Raw genomic sequence first — 15,284 nt, 5'->3', positions numbered from 1 at the left:
GTGGCCCTGATTTCGTCTGCCGCCTTGATCAGGGCGGTCTCTGTTCCATGACCTTGCCGGAAACCAAACTGGGTTTCATCTAGCAAGTCATTGGTATGAATGTAGTCAGAGAGTTGTTTGTTCATGACCGATTCAAAAATCTTGGCAGGAAACGGCAGAGATGCAATGGGACGATAACTGGAGGGTAGTGTAGGATCTAGGGAAGGTTTTTTAAGAAGCGGCCTAATAATGGTGTTTTTCCAAATGGTAGGGTAAGAACCAGTGGCAAACATACTGTTACAGATACGTGCCAATGGCATAGAAATAATGTCTGGGATATTATTGAGTATGGATGGGTGACAGGGATCCAAAGGGGAACCAGATTTGATTGACTGAATTAATTTATAAATGTCATGTGGGTTCGTGCTGGTGAATTCAGTAAAATCAATGGAAGCTGTCAGGGTCTCATGTAGCTCAGAGTCAGAGGTATCAGGGGTTAACACTTTAGGGCTGAAATCCTTAAATATAGATGTGACCTTTTCAAAGAAAAAGTCAGCCAGTGTGTTACAAAGATTTTGGGACGTTTCCGTCCGGGGGTTAGAAGGTTCAGCAAGATGGTTGACAACTTCAAACAGTTTCTTCATGTTACATTGGGCTTGGTTTATTTGGGCAGTATATGCAGCTCCAGCACACACACACACTGCAAGTGCCCGGTCCAGACAAGATATCCGCTGCCATTTCCTCTGCAGCTACGGCGCCCACTGGCATACCCATGTATGAGCTAACAAATGCTGTAATCCAGATGTAGCTGTATGGCCATTTCATGTTATGTTCACTGCATGGTGCTCACTAGTGATTCAGATGGTGTTAATGTCTTCCCTGGGACCATAACATTTCACACAGGAGCTCCCATTTACACATACCCTGCATTTGAGAGACATAAAAGGTGAAAGGAAGGTGCAGTGATTTCTATCGTACGGCAATAGTAGGCGACAGGCTAGGGGGCTCCAGCAGTGATGCACTAAATAAATCACTACAAGAACCAGATCCGGTTCCATTTACAGAAGGGTGGGGAGCTGTAAAGTGCCACTTTGCCTGGCTAGATTTGTCCACTCTGGAAAAGAAAGGCATGGGAGGGGGGTCTGGGGGGACTTGCGAGAGGGGGTATTTGAGGGAGTAGCAGAGGATCATTTTGCTTCTGGTCTGGGAAAAATATTCAAAGGGAGCCAAAAAAAAGACAATGTGATTTGAGCCCGAACAGGGTTCTTGAAATGCTTTAACTTGCTACTTTTTGAGCAGGCCCAACATCTTTGTGAGCGAGGGTGATTCATCATTTCTTTGTGTATGACTAACTTCAAACAGAGTCAGGGAGGCGTTGAGAAGGTCAAGTAATTCCAGACTGGAAGTCTTACCTCTACTTCCACTCGCTTGGGGTTGGCTGCACAATATGCTTTCGTTCTGCTTCATCCACATTTGCCACATATGATTTAAAAAAATACCTGGTAATTGCGCTCATTACCTACCACGGGCACGTATAAACTAAGCCAGGGATATCAATCTGACTTGTCTTACTAGTTATTTTCTTTTTTTCTTCTCCTTGCATTCTCGCACCAATTTTTACGTTAGTTATGAGACCCTTCACGTGAAAATCGGTTTATAATATGTAAGAACACGGTCATTTCGCCTGCGATGTGAGCTTTGCGGTCACGCAGACCCTGGGAAAGGAGGGGTGGGTAGGGTGAGTAAAGGAAAGCAGAGCTTCCTGGATTAGAAAAACACATTTTATTGCCCCCGGCAGAGAACTTCGCACAGCTCGCGCTGGGTGGAGGCAAATCCGACGAAGCCACCATTTGACATCATACTGTACAACCATAAGTAGCTGTGGTCAACAAGAACCCAGCGAAGACAGGGTGACTTTGTACAACTAAACACCCCGAACATTCAACACATTAAAAAAAAATAAACAAGCCGTGAGCGTGCACGTCCCGAAACCGGAAGTTCGGGAGCGTCACGGCTGTCGGGTGGTGGCTGCAGAAGTCAGGAGGGGCGACTGAGGACGTCGATGGGTGAGTGGGGCTTAGTTGGGGGGGGGGGGGCGGGTGTGTGTATGTGCGTGTCTGTGTGTGTGTTCAGGGGGGGGCTGCGTGCGTGAATGAGAGAGGCGCTGTGTGAATGTGGGACAGACAGGAGATGTGCACGGCGCCGGTAGGCTGGGCATGCGCGTCCACGATGTTAAATCTGCGTGCCAAGCCCGGTTAGGTAAGAGGGGGGGAGGGGAGAGGGGGTTGCCTGGGGTTGCCTGTATGTGTCTGCCTGCGTCTGGGTGCCTGCGTGTGTGTGTGTAAGTAAGTAAGTGTGCGCGCGTGTGTGTGTGTCTGTGTGCATGCTTGCTGGGAGTATGGGAGGGAAGTGCACGGCGCGGGACGGAACGTTCGCGCACCCAAATCCAGGGGAAAATGCTAGTAACACCCTCTTGTCCTCCTTCCCTCGTGACGGGCAACATTAGGTCTCCAGCTGTACCAGCTCGACCTAAAAAGACATCTACATGCAAACTAATAGCATTTCGAAAATGCATACAATAACATCAATAAAAGGCTGAAGAGGAAACATTTACACTGAACTTAAGAAACTGAGGGCCTTCAACTAAGAGAGGGGAGGGTAGTAGCAGCCTTTTCTCATGGTTTATGGCCTCTTCTCCATCGCATTAGGCTCAAGAAAGAAATCTAACAAAGTTATCCTGAAATCTCTGTGTCATTATTGAGTTTGGCCCGTCTCTTCCTGTTTCCACTCTCTCCCTTTCCTCTTCTCCTTTGTATTAGGCTCAAGAAAACAATTTAACAAAATTATGCTGAAATATCTGTGTCATAGTTCTTGAGTTTGGCTCATATCTTCCTTTTTTCCCTCCTTCCCTTTCCTCCTTGTTAATTAGAATTTGCTAATGATACAATGGTGTTTACATGATTTTGAGGTATGAATAAAAATAAAGAAAATACGACAACTTCAGTTTATTATTTATTGATAATCTGAGTTTTAGTGCACACAGGGAACACAGGTTGAGAAGCTGCAGTTGGAAGAATTCTAGCTCAGTTAGGTCTTTGACTTGGGTGAGGTGGTGGGCCAGATGCACTGGAATGATGGAGCTACAGATACACCTGTTCCTCTCAACACCAGCTGCCAAAGCGGACTGTGTTAGTTTACCTTTAACTTGCCAGCAGATGATTAACCTCCTCTTTTACCACTATCACCACTTCATGTATCTTCCTATTACCCTTGCATCCAGTTGGCTGTAGTAATGACTATTACACAGTGGGAGAGTTGGGAATATGCGGGAAAGAGAAGGGTGGTCTGTGACAGTTACCATGTGGCACCCGCTGATGCCTGGCACATCTGTGCACTGCCATGATACTTTAGCTACTCCAACTGATTCCACAATGCATCCTAATGCCTCAGGCTACTGGGCAGCGTAGCGATATCCACACAAGGCTTATCGAACTGATCCTAGGTTACATTTGTGAGTTAAGGAGCCCAGACATTGGATATATTCATCTGCTTTAAATGATTTATATACATTCTGGTGCTTGGTACTTTGTTAAAGTGACTTCACAACAAGATGCTCAGCGTATTTATATGGTACATCCTTACACCTGGTACTATAGACAGTGGTTTTCCCCACTATATTCTATGGATGCTTGCATGGTCCTGTCTCTCACTATCCAGTTCACTAAGCAGGTTAATTTGACGGCATCCAACTTAGACCTGAACAAACCAAATTATCCATACAATTTTTTTGGGGGGTTGTAGTTATTGGTGTAGACAGTTCGGTATTAGTCGAGCCCATCTTCCTCACGCTTGACTCTACAAGTGGATCAGGAGGGGTCATGATTAGATTTCTCATTGCCTAAATGAAAGGCACAAAAGTTGGCCAGCGTTACAGTTTGAAAATCTTTTTTGCTTGATAAAACATGTGGGTCTTACTATAAAAATATTGGATGTTGAATAGAGACAGGTAGCTTTAAAAAAAGACACAGTCCAGCGTAGACTAAAAAGTATTACCACATCCAGATGATACAGTGTCCAATGCCTTCAAGCATTTAAAATGAATGTATGAATGCATAACTCAAATTGTACTATCCTTACAATAAGCAATTAAACACATACTCACCTCTGGTTTCGATTCCAACTCATCTGATAACATGGATCCAGCTTTAGATTCTAGTACCTGCGGAAATGAAAGAAAAAACAATTGAAAACACCAAAGACTTCAGAAATGCCCATTCACTCTCAGTCACAAATGCATTTTTCTAATTGCAGAGATAGCTGTGGATGAAACTGCTCTGAAACAGGCAATAGATACCTGGAATGTAGAAGATAAAGAGATCTCATCACAATGTTTAAAGTGATGTTTCCCATGTCACGTTATGCAAGTGCAAATCCAAAGGCAATGCTTTAACTCGAGTGAGAAGTGCTATGTTTTAAAATGCAAACCTAACACACAAACCTACATGCCACACTTCCCAACACATACAAAGAATCAAAAACAAACCTCCCTCCGTAATTAAGTAATTCAACATTACTGACCAAGGCCTAGAACAATAGGCCTTGGCCTTGCGGCAGCAGTCCTGAGGCTTTGTATTAAAACACCAACACCGAAGTCCAGATTATCAAAGATAATTTATCTACTACGAAGAAGAAAATTGAACACTCGGAACAATGAATGCCAACTCAGAACACTGCACACCAGAGTTGGATGGGCTTCATTCAGAAAGCTTTCTCCATAAATAGCCGTGACCTTCTCCTGGAAAGACTGCCCATATCACATAAAACCTAGTTGAATGGAGGTCTATAGGATTTTCTGTGTTCACAGGGTGTTCCGGGTGTCGCACAGGCAGTGGCATAGAGTGCAGTGGCGTAGAGTAGATTGTTTCAGAGTAGAGTGAAGTGGTGCAGAGTGTAGTGGTGCAGGGTAGAGTGGTGTGGGGCGTATATAGAGTAATGGCGCAGCGTATACTGGCGTCGAGAGTAGTGTTACAAAGTGGAGTGGTGTGGAGTGGTGCTGAGTGGAGTGGCCCAGACTGGACTGGTGTAGAGTGTAATGTCAGAGTGCAATGGTGCACAGTAGATTAGAGTGGTGTGGGGTGCACTGGCATAGAATGCAATAGAGTGGCATAGAGTGGTGAAGAGTAGAGTGCAGTGGTATAGAATAAAGTGGCGTAGAGTAGATTGGCAGACAGAGTGGCAGAGAGTTCAGTGACACAGTGTGCAGTGCTGCAGGATAGAGTGTCGTAGAATGCACTGGTGTAGAGTAGGGTGCTGTAGAGTGACAAGAGTGCAATGGTGTAAAGTGCTGTGGTGTAGAGTAGAGTACAGTGACGTGCAGTGCAGTGGTGCAGAGTGTACTGATTTTGAGTGAAGTGGTGTAGAGAACATTTGGGTAGAGTGCAGCGGCAACGAGTGCAGCAGTGTGGAATAGAGCAGTGTAGAATAGAGCGGTGTAGCGGGGAGTGGCATGGCGCATAGTGGCATGGGGTAGATTGTTTCAGAGAAGAGTGAAGTGGCGTAGAGTGTGGTGCTGTAGAGGGTCGTAGAGTGCAGTGGTGCAGAGTAGATTAGAGTGGCTTTGAGTGCAGTGGCTTAGAGTTCAGTGGTGTAAAGTGACATTAAGTAGAGTAGCAGAGTGTAGTTTGCAAATTATACTGTCAGAGTGCAGTAGTGTATATTAGAGTGGCGTGGAGTGCACTGGTGTAGGATGCAGTGGTGTAGAGTGGCAGCGTGCAGTGGTGCAGAGTAGAATCGAGTGGTGTAGAGTGCAGTGATGCAGAGGAAAATAGAGTGGCATAGAGTGCAGTGAGAGTACAGTGGAGTAGAGTGCAGTGGTGCAGAGTAGAGTGGCGTAGAGTGCATTGGTTTTGATTAAAGTGGTGTGGAGGGCATTAGCATAGAGTGCAGTGGCGTAGAGTGGTTCAGAGTAGAGTGAAGTGGCGCCAAGTGCAGTGGCGCCAAGTGCAGTGGCGTAGAGTAGATTGTTTCAGAGTAGAGTCAGTGGTGCAGAGTAGATTAGAGTGGCAGAGTGGCGGAGTAGAGTAGAGTGGATTGGCACAGAGTGCACTGGCATACAGTGGAGTGGTAGAGTACAGTGCATTGGCGTAGAGTGCAGTGTTGCATAGTAGGGCAACACACAGTGGAGTGGTGTAGAGTGCAGTGGTGCATAGTAGAATAGTGTGGGATAGAATGTATTGGCATAGAGTAGAGTGAAGTGAAAAAGCCAGGTCTTGAGTATCCTCCTGAAGGTCAGCAGGTCTTAGGTCTCTCGAAGGCTCAGTGGGAGGGTGTTCCATGTCTTGGCGGCGAGGTGGGAGAAGGATCTCCCACCGGTGATTGTTCTTCGGATGCGCGGGACGGTGGCGAGTGAGAGGTCGGCGGAGCGTAGCTGGCGGTTGGGGATGTAGAAGGAGAGCTGTCTGTTGAGGTAGGCTAGGCCAGTCTTGTGGAGTGCCTTGTGTGCGTGGGTGAGGAGCTTGAAGGATATCCTCTTGTTGACGGGGAGCCAGTGCAGGTTTCTCAGGTGGGGGGTGATGTTGCCGTGGCATGGTACGTCAAGGATCAGTCGTGCTGAGGCGTTTTGGATGCGTTGTAGTCGTTTGATGAGCTTGGTCGGGGCTCCCGCCTAGAGGGCGTTTCCGTAGTCGAGTCTGCTGCTGACGAGGGCCTGGGTGACTGTCTTTCTTGTATCTGTCGGGATCCATCTGTAGATCTTGCAGAGCATGCGGAGGGTGTTGAAGCAGGAGGAGGAGACGGTGTTGACTTGCTTGGTCATTGAGAGTGTTGAGTCGAGGATGATTCCTGCGTGCGTGGTCGGTGGGTGTCGGGGCTGCCCCCAGTGCCGTCGGCCACCAGGAGTCGTCCCAGGCTGAAGGGTTGGAGCCGAGGATGAGGACCTCCGTCTTGTCCGAGTTCAGCTTCAGGCGGCTGATTTTCATCCAGTCGGCGACAGCCTCCATTCCTTCGTGGAGGTTGGCTTTGGCTCTGATGGGGTCCTTGGTGAGGGAGAAGATCAGCTGAGTGTCGTCGGCATAGGAGATTATGTTGAGGTCGTGCTGTCGGGCTACGTGTGCAAGCAGGGCCATGTAAATGTTGAATAGCGTCGGGCTGAGGGAGGATCACTGGTGTGGTGTGAAGTGGTGCAGAGTAGAGTGAAGTGGGATAACATGGTGTATGCATGATATGGTAACATACTGTCATTACAGAGAACACATCTTCAATTGAAATGACCATTACATTTGCACTTACATACAGTTTTACTGATAAAAGTGTACAGCACACAAAAGATAATGAGTGGAAATGTCATCACCCAATGTATTTATTTGATCTCCAGCATAGTTCACTTACAGACATTAAACTTTTGGTGTGAGCTAGAAAAAAATAACATAGTTTAGCCTTTCTCAGGCAGACCCCCAGTAGCCTGCATGATTGTCACATAAATCCTCTCACTTTGAAGTGAAGCTACCTGGAAGACACAGCCTGACATTTGAGGTCTGGATGCAGGGTTTTTAGTAAAACAGGAAGATTGGCACTCAGACTAGTACGCATTGTGTTAGCTATGCTCAGAGTAAATAAGGTGCTGCCAGGTCGGGGGAATCACCCCATGACCCCCGTGAGTGTGTCAGTCCAAAAACCCACACTTATAATAGGAACACAGTCCAGGGCACACGTGATGGGGATATGACAATGCTATAAATGTCTTGTTTGAATCAAATTGCTGTGGTCAACACCAGTGTACTGTTCAAAGTTATTTAATGAAGCAACAACCAAAATAAAACAACCAGCCGACACGTGTTTAGTCACACCGGGAATAGTCCTGTGACTCTTCAGGGCTGTGTGGCGTAGTACAAAAGGAGAAAGTAGTCCCAGAAAGCCGGTGTTGAAACAGACCGGCCGTGGGCTCAGAAGGAACGAGTGAACCCTCAGGTTCGAATAGGACAATGGTGTCCAGTGTCAAGTGTTAAGAGGCAGGGACGGGTACGCCAGACTGTGGTGGTAAGATGGTGGCCTAGATAAACGGTGAAGACGACTGTCCAGGGTCTAGGAATGAGTAAAGAGGCGGGTACGCCATGCAGCAAGACAGTGAACAGATGCCTGAGTGTATTGCGTAGAAACAATCCCGGATGTGGGAGAGATATGGCGGGAGCGCCGAGCTGCCAAAGTCCGTGAGATGGAGGTGGTAAGACACTGGTTCCGTCTTGATTTCCGGATCCTACAGCCTGACATTTGACCTCTGTCTTTGAATGCACAGCAAATGTGACAAGATAAGAACAAGATTAAAAGGCCTGTTTACAGAAAGCAAGTTTGTGGGCAAATGCAGTAAACAGAGTTTGGGCAACGAGAGGGACAAACTGGAGCTAGTCGGCCTAAAGCAAATAAAGCCATCAAACAGAAAGCCAGAAAATGTGAGTTACAAACCACAAAACCAATGGTAAGCAATGGGAGGAATGCATCCCTAGGTCAACTTTCTGAATGTCCCCAAAAAGTATTGAGCAACTGTGCTGTCATGTAGCCAGCAACCTAAAAAGGATGTCCAAATATTAATCCTCGTTTTAGTAAGGAGTGAGTTTGTAAGGGGGATAAATGAATGCATAAATAAACAACACTAAATAATTCATGCCAATTAAAAACTAATAACTGAAAACCATAATATAGAAATAACGATGAGGTCAGAAATACATCAGGGTGTCAGTGGATAGTAAACAGATTATTTAATCTATCCCCAAACGGAGAACTCTCTCCTTATAAACATATCAGAAAGACAACAAATCTGTCACCCAAAAAATATATATTCAAACTTCTTCACTAACTATGATGACAATTATACTTCTCATCACAATAACTGGAAAGCCTTCAAAGTGACCCTCAGAGGTGAAGACATACAACGTGAAAAACTCATGTAAAAGAAAAACAAGGAAAAACATCATTATCAAAAAGGCCGACAAAAACGGATGAGAGGTTATAACGCTGGATGCAACTGATATTTTAATTTAAGAAGGTGACAGCTTTATTGTGCTTCCAACTGAGTTCTAATGAAGTGCAAAGTGCCCCCTGGATCAAAGCTAGTAGAGCAAATGTACAAACCATAACTAAGAGCACCACAAAATACATTGCATCTATGGATGGCACTACCACAGCTGTGATTTGTAAAATTGGGCAGAAATCCTTACATTTGTGCTTCCTCCAATCTATGGCAATAAATAGAGGATTTTATCCCTCCAGTTCCAGTACAACGTACGGTTATAGAAAAGGACCACTGAAAAAAACAACTAACTGCACTCACATATCAATCCAATGATTGAATACTCCAGAAGTAAGTTACTCTCATATACCTTTGCCACAAAAATTATGCAGGTACTACTAGGCAATGAATGATTGGTTAAATATTGTAGAAAACACAATGGACCTTATTACGATGTCGGGTGGACACTGTTGCGCATTGAAACCGCCTGTATTTAGGTCTGCAGTTCTGATCACCTGATTTGGATACGGTGCCTGTCACACGATGCCAGGGGCCCCCAAAGACCCTTTCCAACTGCCTTTTCATGTCGGAAAGGCCCACATAAAATGGCTGTCAAAACTGCCATCCTAATCCCGACAGCAGAGCCTGGCTCTGCAGTCATAAGGGGATTATGGTGTGTTTCGACAGTCCCTCTGAGCGCACGCATTGTAATGCATCGGTCGGACCGCAGCAGCAGATGGCAGTCGGACTGCAACCGACAAGCCTTCGGTTCAGGTCTGACTGCCATCGTAATTGGCCCCAATGTATCAAATAGAGTTGTTTAAAATAGTCTAGAGCATTGGGAAGATGCATTCGTCTTTGCTCTTGCTAACAAAACATTTCCTTTAAATACAGGATTTATTTATGTAATTTCATACTGAGCGAACAAGAGCCAGTGGAATCAGGGCACTTTACATAGAAATTGACTCATGATTCCATATACTAATCAGCAACAAGAAAAGCAACATTTCAGCTACCAGAACATTACAATAATAATATAGAGAAAGAATGTGAAAAAAACATTTATTACAATGAATATAATATACAATTCAAAAGGAAAAGCAGTGTGATGAGTAATTAAGGTTCCCTAGAGCTCTCTTGGGGCAATATCTCAAGTGTAAGTTCTAAGCTGAGCTACAAGACAATGTCAATTAAACAGAGGGATAAGAACAGTTGAGAGAAATAGGGAAAGGCAGGTGCAGAGATGAAGGTCTGTAAGAAACAAAGCGTAGCTCTACATGAAAAAAGTAACGGCAGTTCAACACAATAACAGAAATAATGCGTACCTTGTATCCCCATGTAGAAGCATGCACCAAAATACAAAATGTGCTTTTGGTATAAACAAAGCAGCACTGTGTACCTATGTACTTGTGATGTAGCATGTCATGGGAGAGAAGATATTTCTGTGGCTATAACCAGTGAACATTTCACAGAGATTTTAGGAGTAATTAACGAAGTGCAAAGCATAGTCATTATGCAAACTGACAACACATCTAGTGTTATTTTTACTAAAAAAAAAGGCACTAATGGTGGTGGGGCAATTTTTCTGTAGTTCTGCACAATATATCATACTGGATATTTATGTTTGGTGATAACAGTTGTAGTACTGGAGCACAATATCAAGTCCTTAAAATTTTAGTACAACAGCTCTTTACAGCTGTGAAAGGAAGCAATATGCAATATAATTTGTGTTAATTTTATTTTGCATTTTGAGCAAAATAACATGACACACAGTACAGTTCCAGCTGCAGCTAAATGAAAAGTACAATGTGGGTAACAGAGCTCTCATATGCCCATCAAAGACAGTTTCTGCTAGGACAGCATGACCCATCCCACAATAACAAGAGAAACCTCCCGAGTTCCACCCCAAAACCCACAGTTAGCAGCATCATTCAATCCGAATGCAGTGAGCCTCCCTCCGTATCCGAGAAGATTACAACGCATATCTGATGCCCTTAGTTTCCTGGACATCGTCAGATGCTGTCTTCCTGTCCTCTGCTGCCTTTGTATGTAAATGGTGAATGGAATTTATATTGTATTGAACAAGGCCATCCTATAGCTAATAATCGCTGTTAGTTTTTCCATGACATAAATTGACCAGACCTTCCCCATCACATGTTCAGTGAGGCTGCCTGTGGTTGCCTCCACATATGGGCCATGCTCAATCTCAAAAGTGAAACGGGAAGCCACTGAGGGGAAATGGATGGCAATTTTCAACCTGCTCGTACCGAATAAGGCACAACAATTTTGGTGATATTTAAGCAATCTAATCCACGGATCCTCTAATAGAGGGAACCTGATAACCGCAGGGACTTGGGAAGCACACAGGAAGTCTGTATACACTAGCGAACAGAATCTCACAAAAGTAAAAGGTCACTTCACACTGAGGGCTACAGAAATCACCAAGATTGATCGTCCCAGGCATTCTGCTGAACTCACAACTCCAAGCGTGAGTGCTGTCCGCATTGCTCTAAAAAAGATCTGGAAAAATGGGGCACCAGGCCCTAATAGATTGCCCGGCTCTCTTTTTAGGGAGGACATCAACTTTTGATCTTCAAATCTTGCTATGCTGTACGCACAATGCAGGTTCTCAGAGGAAGTCCCAGACTCTTGGAGGGGCTCATTGCTGCAACCTATATTTGAAAAACGAGCAAACACCGACCCCAGGAATTATCGGATGAACACTTAGTTGGATATCGAGGGGAAGGCATATGCAAGCACCATTCTGCAGGAACTAGCGAACTGGGTGGACTCCGAAGGCCAACTACCATTTTATCAGATCGGGTTCAGACCAGGGACAACATCACAGTCCTGTCATACCTAGCCCACAAATAGGACCATCGAAGCAATGGCCCTGATTGAAATGTAAGAATGTTGGTAGGATGACTGAAGAAAATTAATAAAAATTTGTTTAAAAAAAAAAATACCTAGCCCACAAGCAGTCGTTCGCTGCTCTCCCCCAGTATTTGCATGCTTCATAGATTACTCAGTAGCTTTAAATGGTATTGATAGAAACCTTCTTTGGAGGAAATTGGCGAGCCGGAACACCGACCCGAGCCTACTGCGCGGTATTACATCTTTGTACTCAAGAACATGGGTGAGGATAAAACTCTCCACGGAGTCAGCTACAAATATAATCACCACAGACCGGGGTTAAAGCAGGGCTGCGTCTTGGCACTGATACTATTCAACCAGTATACCACAGACTTGGGCCCGGCACTACAGGTGGCCTCCCTCTTCGCCCCAAAAACTGGGGACAAAATAATCCACCCAATGCAGTATGCCAATGACCTAGTCCTGTTGGACCATACAATAACAGGCCTCCAAAAAGCCCTCACAGCCCTAGCTGAATACAACACCAAAAATATGCTAACAGCTAACGCGAATAAATCGAAAACCATGATCTTTGGGAGCTATCCAAAGAAAAAGCTCATCAAGTGGCGCTTGGGGACTCTGATCCTAAACTGAGTACAAAGCTACAACTACCGAGGCGCCTGGCTAAGCGAGAACGGACGCTCTTCGATCCACTTACACAAACTACGGCTGAAAGGAAAGATGGTCATGCACTCCCTCTGTAAGCTGCATGCCATGCTAGAAAGCCCAACAACTATGGCGATCCGAAGGGAAATGCGGGCCAAACTGCTACCATCACTTAACTATACGCAACAGGCATTTCCTGGAATACTTGTGGAAGACCTAAAAAGAAATTAAATGCGCAGTGTGCAAGAAAATATATCGCCTACCCGCATCCTCAAGAAATACCTTGATCCGCCTAGAGTTTGACCTTACCCAGCATAAATTGAAGAACTGGCTAACTTAGCAAAATACCATCACTTGGCAATCATGGTCCCTGCCAATTCTATGAAGGCTATGATAGCCGTCGCCAATTACCCTCTCCCATTGTAACACATAGGCATGTGTGTTTTTGGGAGGGTAACATTCGGGATATTAATAAGGGGTAGCATAGAAACAACATTCCAAAGAAAAGTAATTGAGGCAATAGCAAATAGATTGATATGGTATGTTTAAATTTCCTTATTTCAACACATAAACATTATGATCATAGAAGGATTACAACAGATCAAGTGATATGCTTCAATTTACAGGCTTAGATCTCTTTTTAAGACAGCAACCATATAAGGATAATATCTCCTAACTCCCATTTCAGGAACCAACATTACATGTGAACAATCAAGTAGTTAAATGCAAAAAGTTGCCACAATACTGAAGTAGCCAACATGTGTTTACCGGAATATCCGCTTCAGGATATGTCGATACATCCAAGATATGCCTCTACGGCGGGTGTTGTTAAGATACATGGCTTCTCTCGGAGTTTCCTCCATTTGCATAGATAAAAGAGCCAAAGGTCTACATGCCCAGTGTAGTGCCTGACTAAGCCTGTTTGTATCCCGTCTGTTCAGGGCGTATTTCTCAACAAGATCTCCCCATGTACCAAGACTTCCATCTGTATAGAAGTTTCTCAAAATGGGAGAGTGGCCTTGGCTCCAGCTAAAAGAACAGGGATTAGTTACGCCCAGAGGGAAGTCTGGGTTATGTGCCAAGGGGGTGAGTGGGAAGGGGTATGTTGGGAAGGTCCATTAACTGAGACCTGGCTAACTGACGAATCATCCCCAGATATGTTGGCGGCTATTCTCGATAACTACAATGCCCTTCAGGCCAATAGATCAGAGTCGACGGCAGGTGGTGGAGTGGCTGCCATAATTCTGAAAACTTATAAATTTACTTCCCTCTCTTTCTCCAAAATTCCGTTGGTAGACTGTCTTTTAAGCAAATTAGACTCCTCAGTCTCCCCACTTGTCTGTGCACTGGTCTACAAACCCCCTAGCCCTATGCCCGCCTTCCCTCAAGTCTTTGGTAACATAATCGCAGAACTCGCCGTAAATCATGCCAGACTCCTAGTTATTGGCGACTTTAACTTCTGGCCACACGACGCACGCGAGTGCTCAACGTCTGTAGCCTTTACAGAGCTACTGAGTGGGCTGAACCTCACGCAGTTCATTAAGGTAGCCACACACATAAAGGGACACACACTTGACCAGGTCTGGTCTTTCAATTTGGAGATCCTAGACCTTCAGATCAATCCCTGTACCTGGTCAGATCACCATTTCATATCCTTCTCCCTCCACATCCTCCCCCCTGTTAAACCCCCCCCCCCCCACCCAGGAATTGGCCAGGCCAGAAACCGGAGTCAGGTCGATATCGCCGAACTCTGCTCCCTCCTAGCTGCCTCTAAACTCCCCAGTTCCTCGCCCGACGACCTCCCACCCTCTCTCCATGTCCAGGCAGATAACATCAATACCTGGTTGGCCACAGGCAGAGATAGTCTGGCTCCACTTAAGAAGTTAAACTGTAAAAGACCTCATGACGCACAACGTTGGTTCACCAACAACCTAAAGGAGATGAAACTGACCCTGCGCCAATCAGAGCAAAAATGGAGACAGAACTATTGCCCCATAAAAAGATCCTCCTTTATAAAAAATGTGCAGGATTATAAAGCTGCCATTCTAAAAGCAAAATCAGATTACTTTTCATTAAAAATCCTCAACTCTGATAACAAGGCCAAAGAAATTTTTTCAATCGTGGCTGAGCTCGTCTTACCTGACCGGATCACTACCAAACTAGCTCCCTCTCAACAGCTATGTGACTCCCTTAACACTTACTTCTTCGATAAAATAGCCACTATAAAAGCCAGTATTCCCAAGAATGTCTCCCCCCCCGGAGCCCAATCAAACATACAGCAATCCACTTTCATTTGACTTTTTCCCACCCATTACACAAGAGACTTTTTCTCTCTCCTCAAACAAATCCGTTCCGGTTCCCCCATAGACAGCTGTCCCCCTCACATTGCCCGTGAGATCTTTCTTCAGCTTCCCGAAATTCCATTGTCCCTCCTTAACAACTCCCTGTCCACAGACGTTGTCCCTAACTGCTTTAAAATGGCAGAAGTAAGACCTATTTTGAAAAAAACTGAGGCCGACCCCACCGTACCTAGCAACTTTAGACCGATCTCACTTCTTCCCTTCCTGGGGAAAATCCTGGAGGCGTATGTCACAAGCTGCCTAAGTACTTTCGTGGAGCATTCGCACTACCTGGACCCACACCAAGCGGGTTTCAGACCAGAGCACTCCACTGAATCTATTATGTTGGCAGTCCATGACGAGCTGAGAAGAGGGGCGGACCACAACATCTTGCAGGCTCTTGTCCTCCTGGATCTGTCGGCCGCCTTCAACACCGTCGACCATAA

The 15,284-nt window shown here is 45.3% G+C and overlaps 1 protein-coding gene across 1 annotated transcript in view; it reads right to left on the bottom strand.

Moving 5' to 3' along the window:
* ZNF410 (zinc finger protein 410) overlaps positions 1-15,284 on the bottom strand; it is a 198,844-nt gene that overhangs the window by 159,167 nt on the left and 24,393 nt on the right. The window contains exon 2 of the mRNA XM_078659864.1: positions 4,142-4,198. Coding sequence (XP_078515990.1) covers positions 4,142-4,198 — 57 coding nt within the window. The remainder of the gene's footprint in view (positions 1-4,141; positions 4,199-15,284) is intronic.

This window comes from Lissotriton helveticus, chromosome 9, assembly GCF_964261635.1.
Source record: "Lissotriton helveticus chromosome 9, aLisHel1.1, whole genome shotgun sequence".
NCBI lineage: Eukaryota > Metazoa > Chordata > Amphibia > Caudata > Salamandridae > Lissotriton > Lissotriton helveticus.
The sequence above is the reverse complement of the archived record's forward strand: the minus strand, read 5'-3'. Positions and strand labels throughout refer to the sequence as shown.